General features: G+C 30.3%; 1 protein-coding gene and 2 long non-coding RNA genes across 4 annotated transcripts; 1 reads left to right on the top strand and 2 right to left on the bottom strand.

The window, feature by feature from the left end:
• Positions 1-927: 927 nt before the first annotated feature.
• Positions 928-1,791, bottom strand: LOC130499285 (uncharacterized). The gene is made up of 2 exons (XR_008938213.1): positions 1,398-1,791; positions 928-1,323 (listed from the first exon to the last, which is right to left on the bottom strand). It is a non-coding gene; the product is annotated as an uncharacterized LOC130499285 (long non-coding RNA).
• Positions 1,792-3,485: 1,694 nt separating this feature from the next.
• Positions 3,486-4,615, bottom strand: LOC108854850 (uncharacterized). Of its 2 annotated transcripts, none has more exons than XR_001949967.2 (3): positions 3,984-4,615; positions 3,752-3,815; positions 3,486-3,668 (listed from the first exon to the last, which is right to left on the bottom strand). It is a non-coding gene; the product is annotated as an uncharacterized LOC108854850 (long non-coding RNA). The 2 variants fall into 2 exon arrangements; XR_001949968.2 differs by having other exon boundaries at positions 4,095-4,614.
• Positions 4,616-7,067: 2,452 nt separating this feature from the next.
• Positions 7,068-7,845, top strand: LOC108837392 (uncharacterized). Its single transcript, XM_018610446.2, has one exon. It carries the CDS (start codon positions 7,068-7,070, stop codon positions 7,779-7,781), a length of 714 nt encoding a protein of 237 aa, XP_018465948.2. The 3' UTR covers positions 7,782-7,845.
• The last annotated feature ends 3,157 nt before the right edge of the window (positions 7,846-11,002 follow it).

The following is an 11,002-nucleotide window of genomic DNA, read 5'->3' on the forward strand; positions in this document are numbered from 1 at the left end:
TTTATATAAATAATCATATAAATAGAACCTGTCAAATCATATGTTAGAATAATAAATATATAATTTTATACATTTAAAACTTTAAATATAATCAAGATATACATGTATTTATATATTGACGGATTAGATCGGATATTCGTTTCCCAAAATTTTAATATTTGTGATTTACTTCGATTTTAACGGAAATTGAATTTTAGTATTAGCTTTGCTTCGAAAGATTACATATATCCGGAATTTTCAAATCAAATAGCAATGAATAACGAATCGAATCAAATTTAACGGATAAAATATACAGCCCTATTTAGAAGGAATATAATTAAGGTCTTCTGGTCAAACAAAAAGGCACCAGTAGCTCCATCAGAAGTATATAGAGAGAGTTTTTATAATTTAAGAAAAAGAAAAATTAATTAAAGTAGCAAAGAGAATATAAATTTCTTTTTTTGGTAAAATGTTAAGATATATTATCAGATTTCCAATTTCTTACAAAAGCTACTAAGATAACAAGAAGCAGAGAAAACAAAACAAATTTACACTACAAGAAAAATCGGTATTAGTAGCATCCGAAAAACGCTATTATAGAGTTTTCGTAGCGTTTCGAAGAACGCCGTGACAGCCGCAGCTATAATAGACCTCCCCTCTATCATAGCATATTTTCGTGTGCTATAAAAAATAATGATATTGTAGCATTGATCGTATGCTATATTAAACTATTTTAATAGCGTCTTATTTTTGTTATTACATATTTTTATATGGCGTTTTTCCTGTGCCATAATATATTTTATAATGACACAAATATAACGTTATAGTTAAAAATTAAATAATAAGAGATTAAATTTATTAATTTATTAAATTAATTAAATTAATTGATTAAAACTAATTAACTAAAAACAAATGATTAAAAAATCAAGAATTAATTTATAAACAAAATAAATAAATTTCATTTTATTAATTATAATCTGTTTACCAATAAATCAGTTTACACACTGAACCAAAACAACACTAAAACAAAATTGGTTAACCGTAAACCAAAATATTAACCAAAAAAATTAACCCTAAAAATCCCTAACTCTTCGCTCCATCTCCGCCTCTTGCCATAGAGCTTCACCTCCGCCTCTGCTGTGCTCTTCCATCATCCACCATCATGAACTCCTCCAACAATTCTCCTTCCCGTGTCATCGTCTCACTGTCTTCCTCCGCTTACAGAATCTGACACATCTCCGACTATACTCTCTCTTCGACTCCGGCTAGTTCCGACTCCGGTGATAAGATATCTCCTTTGAATGGCATCGAGACAAAGACAAGGACTTTCTATGAGAATATGACCTACACAGAGATAAAACGAATCCATTAAACCTAGACTAATGAATGTCGCAGTGTACACAGAGACTATGACATACACGGAGATAAAACGCCGTCGCCTCCACGGCTGGTAACCTTCAGGCTTCGGATGAGGACAAACTCCAGCTGGTAACACCGTCTTGCTTAGTCTAATCCATGGATTATGAGTTTAAGGTTTGAAGAAGAAGAAGCAAAAACAATTGTCGTGTTGGTTGGTTTCGAGAGAGAACAAACAGATGAATGAAGAAGAAGAAGCAAAAAAAAATAATAAGTAAAATAGGATGAATGGAACAAACACAACAAGAGTCAATCTTGTCCATTGATTTAATCTAATCCATGGCTAAGATTTGCAATCCATACATATTATGTTTCGACCAATCAGAACGAAGGACGGAGATCACAAAAATATAGATTCTGAGCCTTTGGATCAAAATCAATCAAAGGCCCCAAAAAAGCTAACAGAAATTGTCTTTTCATTTATTTATAATTATTTAAAAATGTATAACTCTAGATAATTATGTAACAATTAAATAATACATTTACAATTATAACTAATAATGATATAAAGTTAACAAAATGATTAGATTTCATTTTTATAAGCAATTTTACGTTAAGTAAAACTAATAATATAAAATTAACAAAATGATTAATAAGTTTAGAGTTTGGAATATAGTGTTTTGGGTTTATATTTAGAGTTATGTATATGGGTTGAGTTTTGATGTAGACTTGAAGTTTGAGTTTAAAATTTATATTATAAGTTTGAAAATATTAGATTTGTGATTTTGTATATAGGACGGGTTTTAGGGTATTAGATATACGGTGTAGATTTAATATTTAGTGTTTGTGGTTTAAAATAGAAATCTAAGATTAAATTTTTAAAATTATTTAAATTTGATCTTAAGTTTAAGATTGAAGTTTTAAGAAACTAACTTCAAGTGTTAGGGTTTAGGGTTTGAAGTATGATACAAAGTTTGGATTATATGTTTAGAGTTTAGATATGCAATTTAATCTAAATATAAAATTTATATTTTATTAAATTTCCAAAATACATAATTTTAGTAATATTTTGTAATGGTATTTCATTAGAGTTAACGATATTTTTATTTCCCAATCCTCTAAAACCCCTAACTTTTAATAGATGTAGGGTATGTAAGTATGGTTTGGAATTTGAAATCAAATATATAGTCAAGATTAAGTTTTCTGAAATGACTAAATTTAGAGTTTTAATTCAAGTTTAAAAATATTATTGTTGAAATTTGTATTTAGGATATAGGCTTTGAGGTATGTATTTAGGGTTTAGGGCATGTTTAGGGTTTAAAACTTAATGTAAAAATGTACTTTTTCTTTCTTTTTCTAGTTTATTATTAGTGTTAGGTTTTCTTTTTATCATATTACTTTTTGTGTCATTTTTAGATTTTATAATGAAATATTTGAAAGTTAGGGGTTTTAGAGGATTGAGAAATAAAAATATCATTAACTTTATAAATATAAATGATAATCTAATTTTTAAACATAAATCTGAAACATACATATATTAAGTACTCGTCATCAGACTTGTATCCTTATAAGTCCTTCCTAACCTAATCATTCAAATAAAAAATCAAAGAAACTAACTTAATTCTAGTAAAAAAAGCTTCTCGCTCCTCAGCTTCTCTTTCTCAATGTCCTGAAACACATAAAACGAAACCATAACTTTCACACTGTTATCCAAGAAAGACAGCAAGACACCCAAATAAGAATTGAAGTTACTGAATAAATCTATCCCTAAAAGCTTTGTCATTGTTCCAACTAGACATAAATTTATCAACCTATTGAAAATACAAGACACAGATTTATCAACGTTTACAGAATCTCACAAGGACACGACAAGTGTGGAAGGAGATTTAACAAGGGCAGAGTAGTTACTGATACATCCTTGTATATAAGTGATTATCAACAATGAATTTAAGTCTTTGAAGATTATTAGAGCAGAGAAAACTAGAAGGAGAGGCTAAAAAGAGTAGAATCATTCCCCTACACAACAAACACCATTAAAGTGACAACCTTTAGAACTCAATGAACAAACAAAGCCACTGAAAACATATAGGCATCTACAAAGCCATTTCATATAAACAACAAATCTACAAAGAGATATGAAAGAGACTTGCCTGATTATAGAGCAACTCCGAGTCTGTTACAGCAACCACAGAGCGAAGATTGTTCTGCAATCTGGAGAGTGGGATATTGTAGATGTACTAATAAGAGTACTTGGTTCAATTGCTTTGAAGTGGATGGTATAATAACTTCACAGTTCATTTGCTGTACTTCTCAATGTCCTCCTTGTTTCCAGCCTGTCAACATGAAAATGGCTACTAAGGCTATGCTCTTTCGGTAGTAAAACAAGTAACTCGACAGGTAAGTAAGAGTGACAAACCTCAATAGCACCACTCAAATCTGCAGTTGCATCAGGTCTCTTGGAGTAACTGAATCAATAGTCCCTAAGTGAAACATTTAGAGAAAAGAATGTGACTTTTCACTTCTTCAGTCTACTAAACTGTCAAACTGCAGAGAAGCTTTGCGAGGAAACAGAATCCTAGCGAATTGGATTTGAAAGCAAATTATACAGAGAAACAACCGATGATGGTGAAATCCAAATAAAATCATACCCGACGAAGAAGAAGAATCAACGGAACTTGAAATAGACAGAGAAGCAGCGATGGAGAAATATATATGAGATCGAATCGAACAGACAGAGAGAGAGGCGGAAGAAGTTCTACCCGTCTCCAGGCTCGTAGCTTGCCATCTCGTCTTCTGAGACCGGATAGAATTAGTGTTCTCTACTTCTGCCATTGAAGAGTAGCAGGTCTTCTTCACCTCCAACGTCTAGGGTTTCGCAGAAGCAGAGGCTTGGGATTGCCAGAATAGAAGCGTCGCCGGAGCTGTGCCTAGTCTGGGTTTGAGATCAATACATCGAGTGGAAAAAGAATTGACCTTTTTCTCTAGACATGAATGATTTTTTTTTTGTTGAGATGAAGAAAGGACTTGGCAAAAACAAAAAAAATCCCAAACACAAAAAGTTTTGGTGTGAAAACCAAAATTTCCCAAAGTGTTGGCGGTTCAAAATGTTACCAAATAAAAACAGACTCGAAAGTGGGTTTTTGATTTCCCGCTTAATGAAAATCCGGTGTAGCGTTTATTTAATGGTATGATAAAGTTAGGATCTGAGTTTTGACATTTTTAGTAGCAGTTCGAGAATTCGTGCTACCGCGAACTGCTACCAATACTCGTATTTCTTGTAGTGTTAAACACAAACTCAGTTCTAACTAAGAAGGGACTGACTCTAAGCTAAGCCTCTAAGAGCAAAGGATACTTGACAATTTGAACAATCGCTTGTCGCAAAATGGAACCCGCAGAGAAACCAAGAATGAGAACTGACCCGGTAGAATTTGGCGTGCCCGATGATCAGTTCTTTAAGATAGGGTTCTTCAAAAACAGCTTACGAAGGCATCTTGACTTACAGCCTTCACAAATCGAAGCCTTCACACCGAGACCAAGGCACCCACTCAGACAAAGCCGCCACACACCACCGTACCTGCACCGAAATGACAGAGAAAACAAGCACTGCCTTTAGTCAAAGCGGTCAGAAAGAAGCCCAAGATCTATCCCTTGAGACCTGCAGACACTGCACGCGCCGCCACCGAAAAGAACAACCGTGGTTGACAAGTCCAACGACTGACCTCCTCGCACACGCCAAAGGAGAACCCGTAACGGACCAATCTGGCTTGGTACCGATAGCAACTCCGACGTGCCCCTGAGAGAAGGACTGACTGGCTTAACAAGAACAACACTGACGACCACCAAAGGAGCAGAAGAAACACCACAACTCTACCACTATGGAAACGCAGCACCGCCTTCAGCCTAGCGAGTCAACTCACCCGCACCGAGAAGACAAACAGAGAGGCAGAGGAAGAGATAGAAACCTGCTTCCGAATCCAAATCTGACCCATATCTAGACAACCACCACCACGATTTGCCAAAGAGAACCATACATCCATTCCGCCACCTCAATGTTTACATGTCAACGTTTAACATTTCTATTAGCTTTAAAAAATTACATATAAGTAAGCAAATATAATATCAATTTCTTTTTTCTTTTAGAAACTGTAATGGTTCCCAACCGATAATCATGTTCTAAAATGATTCATTCCCCACAGAATGTGAAAATGATCAGAAGAAACATGTCGGTAAATTAAGAATTGGTGCAAAGGCCTACTAGGCTTCACAACCGAAAAGCATCATGTCCAGTGCCGTGCCTAGTTTTTAAGAGACCTAAGGCGATATTTATGAATGTAGTTTTTCTTGTAAGTTAGGCTTTATGAATGTAGTTTTTCTGTTTGTATGGATAATTAATATTGTAGTAAAAATATATTTACTTTTCATGTGATATATAAGTATATTTATGTATATATGAAAATATTTTTGAAGATAACTATATATAGCATAAAATGGCAAAAATCAATATTAAAATTTTATATGTAAATATTGTACGATTGATCATCAATGCTAATTTAAGTATATATAAAACATATAAAATTATATAGCATATTCAGAATATATAATATCAAATGAGTTTAAAAAGTATTTAGCAATAAAAAGATGAAAAACAGTGGAAAAAAAATCTACAATGATAGATGCAAAGCCATAGAGTTTGTCTTAAGTTAAGGACAAAAAGATGCAAAACCCATAGTATAACAAAAATGAAAACAGATTAGTCCAGTAAATATATTTAAAATGTTTACTATGTAGTATACTATTAGGTGATTTTCTCGTGCTCATGTACAAATATAAATATTTATAAAATAATTCATTATGGCAATTATTAATATTTAATTTTGAATAATTTTAAAATTTATATTTTATTAATAGTTATGATTTATTTAAAATAATATTACATTAGTTTAATTATACAAATGCTTTTGGATACCAAATGTTGTAGTTTTTGATTGAGTGTATTTATGAAAAGTCGTAGCTAACTTGTGGTAGTTTTTGGCTTTTGTTTTTTTTTAAACCATTTTAGACAATAAAATTTTTAGAGAAATAGATTCTCTAAAATCTAGGGAAACTAGTTTTTTTCAAATAACTGTATTTTCTAAAGAAAAACCAAAATCTAAGTTTTTATGGTTGGGGAGCCTCATAGACCAATCAACAAGCAGCGAGACATCGAAGTGAATGCTCACGTCTCATCTCTTATGACGGAAGGAGGACAATGGAATGTGGAAAAGCTTCAATCTCTTTTCCCTGAGAATGAAGTGAAGCGTATCCTTCAAATGCCGATTGGAAATATACCTGACCAAGATATCTGGGCCTACTCTCCACATGGCTCCTACACAGTGAAGAGTGGTTTTGAAGTTGCTTCGAAGCTGAAAGAAATGATCGCACGTCAGGCTGAATCAACACAACCGGGATTGCTAGAGCTGGAAATAAGTATTTGGAAAGTCCCTACCTTGCCAAAAATTAACTTCTTATGGCGAGCTGCATCTGGAGCTTTAGCCGTTGCAGAGAGGTTGAATAGTAGAGGTTTGAATCTTGATCCCGTTTGTAAGTTGTGCAAGGTTGGAACAGAGTCTATCGAGCATGTCCTGTTCAAATGTGATATAGCGCAGGAGGTGTGGGCAACTGCGGGTTTCCAACCTGTACCAAATTTAGTTTCTATGTCTTTGGTGAAACTCTTAACAGATCACTTGCAGTAGATGTCTTCTATGTCGATTCCTGAACCACAACGACGATCTATACCCTGGATCCTGTGGATGATATGGAAGAATAGAAACATGATCTTATATTCTGATACCCAAGAATCCCTTAGCCATCAACTTCAACAAGCCATTGAGGAAGCTCGACTCTGGCATGAAGTCAACACTAATAGTTCTGACACTGATATAGATCAAGGTCTGTTAGGAGCAAAGAAGAAATGGGAACCTCCTCTCGCGGGTTCTGTCAAGTGTAGCGTCCACTCAAATTGGCGAAATGCGGTACTACATAGTGGGGTAGCCTATATTGTCAGAGATTATCAAGGTAATGTGTTACACCATTCAAGGGATGCCATTACGTCTTCGCCAAATAGACTCACAGCTGAGCTACGTTGCTTGATATGGACGCTTCGCAGCATGAAAGACTTGGGATACCAAAACTTGGTGGTTGGATCGGATTCTAAAGAAGCTATTGAGGCAGTTAGAACTCCTAAAGACTGGCCTCGGTACCGTTCTGACCTGACTGAGATCACACACCTTTTAACTCTGTTCCGATCAGTCACTTTTGAAACAGAGTCGATGGTCTCGAATCAGATAGCTAGAGAGATTGCACGGAGTGTCCTCCGGGATGGGCGTTTTAATTCTTATTTAGCGCTAGGAGGTCCTCCTTGGTTACATCAGAGAATTTTAAGAGAAGCCACAGCTTTTTGCTCATAGATCTTGTTTAGGTTGAGCAATCTGTTTTGTTTTCTCTTCTAAGGTTTTTGCGTTTGCTTTTTGTACTGAACTTTGCTTGCTTTCATCATCAATGAAGTTGTTAAAAAAAAAAGTTTTTATGGTTTTCTTCAATCTTCCGTTAGTTTTTTATTTTATTTTTTAATTTAAACTTTTGTTATATCAATATCATTAAAAGAGAACCATTCACATTTTATGCTCTTAATGAAATACTTAAATTTTTCAAAATTGTCCTTAATTTTATGAACAATTAAAATTTTCATTAATGGCATTACTGTCTTTCGGTTTTTGGGCCTATAATACTTTTAAATGAGTTATGTTTATATATAATTCATTTCATAGTCTATAAACGTTTTTGATAATAACAATAAATTAAATTCTGTAATAACTTTAAAAAATAATATTAGATTTTGAAATTTTCTACCTAATTATTTTACGACTTTATCACAAAACTAAAAAATAAAATTGTTAAATATAAAATATTTTTCAAGTAAAAGTTTCAAGTACAACCATTGTTTAACTTATTTAAAAACAAAAAACGATTGTGTGAGACATTGTAAAGTAAAAAATTCTTCATACTGTACACACTATAAACTTTCTTATTCTATACAATTTAAACATATGACCTATTTTTAACTTATAGAAATAATCAATAATTCAGATACTCGCACTTTTTATATAATTAAGTAACAAATAGTAGACCTGCATAACTGAAACTTGATCATGTGACATTTTATATAATCAAAACAAAAAGCTTGATCATGTAACTAATACCCGTACTTTTTAAGCGGGGGTCAAAAATCTAGTTTTTTTGCATTAATACATGCAAAGAAATAAAAACAATAACTACTTTAAAAAAATCAGCTATATAGTAAAGCCTTTGTTTATTAATTATGATAATAAAAATAATTTCTATTACAAACATTTTTTAAACTTGTCAATAAAATAAAATTAGTTATTTAAATTTATTTTTATATAAAGTTTTTATGCTTTATTGATAATCTACTTTCTCTTAAAACCAAAATCTAAATTCTTTAGGTTTTCCCCTAGGACCAAAAAAATTAGATGTTAAATTTATATACAATAGTTGAATAAAATATAAAAATAAACTCACTTACAAAAAATTATGTCTACACAAAGGTTTTTTATTTTAAATAGATATATGGCATAAATATGTGTATTTTTTCAAATTTATGTATCTATGTAGGAATTACAATAGTTTTATTTCGTATTTATATTGTATAAAACATAATTTTTAAAAATATTAAATGTGTTTTGATGACAGTATTCTTTATTAGTTTAATATAAAAATTTATTAATATTTTCATTTTATTAACTTTAAAAGGAAAAACCAAAAGATAAAACCAAAATCTAAACCAATCATGTTTTTTTCAAAAACTAAAATCTACTGCAAAATGAAAAATCAAAAACTAAAATCTAAAAACCAAAAACTAAAAGTCAAAAACTAGAAACTAAATCCAAAACTATTAAAACAATCATCACCTTAATATATAAGAGATATTAATTAAAACTTATTAAATTAAGTTACCTAAACAAAACTCCAAAATTTGATTTATAGAGGTTTATTGTGATATTTTGTTTAATGTTTTATAGAATGATATATTTGATTTTTATATATGCAAAATAATTTATTTGTTATAAGAGATAAAACTAGCCTTAGCATCAGGGAAAACTATTAGTACTTTATATTTTTCAATTTGAAGTTCTTCAAAAATTAAAATAAGTTTAACAATAAATAATATAAGAGTAAAGAATGTGATTTATTTCTTTAAATTAATATTTTGAAGCTTATATTGAAATATATGTAATTAAAATTGTAATAATATTTATATTTATTAAATTAGTTTATAAACAACAATTTATGATTTCAAGTAAATTAAATCTTTTACTTAAACATTTTGTGAAAATCAGGTAATCTTATCCGTAGAAGACGGTTTCTAAAAGTTTATAAGATTGACAAAAATCTAGAACACGCTTTCTGCTTTTAGTAGACGTAAGAGTACATTTTAGAAAACACATTCCGCGAAATTTAGAATACTTAATAAAAGTAGAAGATGCATCCAGACAAAAAGTAGATAGCTTTATGATTAGTAGAATGCGCATTCCACTTATTTAGAAATTTAGTAAATAGTAGAATGTACATTCTAAAAATAGTAGATGAACGTGTTTATTTTAGAAATCGTTTTCTACTATACCATTTTCCATAGAAGGCACATTCTACCTTTAGTAGAACGTATTTTCGAATTTTTATTTATTAACTTTTTGAAGAAAAAAAATACCACCTTGTGTATATAGGTGTTTTATTAATTGTTTGTATTTTTAATTTTTTTTTGATTCACAAAACTATTTATTTCATTAGTTTTCAGAAATACAAAGGGTAAAAATGAGAAAAATTGGACAAAAAAAAGATTTATACCAAAGGGACAACACCCTTATTTTTTTGTTCTCTATTGGAAATTTTCCCAAAAAATTTTACTTATAGAAATAAAGATTAATTACATATTCCTATCTTATAATATGATATTTTTCAGAATTTGTTTTGATAATTAAAGATATTTTTTGTTGAAATTTAAAATTTATTGATCCATCAGAAAAGATGTTTTGTACAAGGTGCAAATTTTGATCTAAGAGATCTCTATGCTATGCTAGGGTATGAGTAATAATAATGAAATGTGTAATTATGTAAATTTACTTTAATTATTATAGTTTAATTAAATCATTAAAATTAATCAAATATCAATGGCATAAATCGTAATAAACACATAAGTTCAATATTGTTTTCATATTAAGACTTTAAACTAATAAATGTACCAAATAATATTGTTTATTTAAATTATGAAGTTTATATTGAAATATATGTAAGTAAAACTGTAATAATATTCATAATTTCTTCAATTATTTTATAAATAATATCATAAGACTTTTATGTCAATTTAATTAAAGTTCTAACTAAAATTTTGGGGGAATACAAATAATACATAATTAAAATTTTATATAATAAATAAAGTTAATTAAGATTACATTTTATCTACAGAAAAAGGATTAATTATATACTCATATCTAATAATTAGATTTATAGGTATATCTTACCTTTAGTTATCTATAGAAAATTAGAAATAAGATTTTTATGTATATCTTGTATCTCTATTATTAAAAGAGAAGTACACTTATAAATTAACCCT

The sequence above is a fragment of the Raphanus sativus genome, chromosome 1, assembly GCF_000801105.2.
Source record: "Raphanus sativus cultivar WK10039 chromosome 1, ASM80110v3, whole genome shotgun sequence".
NCBI classification, from domain to species: Eukaryota; Viridiplantae; Streptophyta; class Magnoliopsida; order Brassicales; family Brassicaceae; genus Raphanus; species Raphanus sativus.

Excerpts from the sequence above, each read along its gene's own strand:
- LOC108837392 (XM_018610446.2), top strand. The coding sequence starts at position 7,068 with ATGTCTTCTATGTCGATTCCTGAACCACAACGACGATCTATACCCTGG.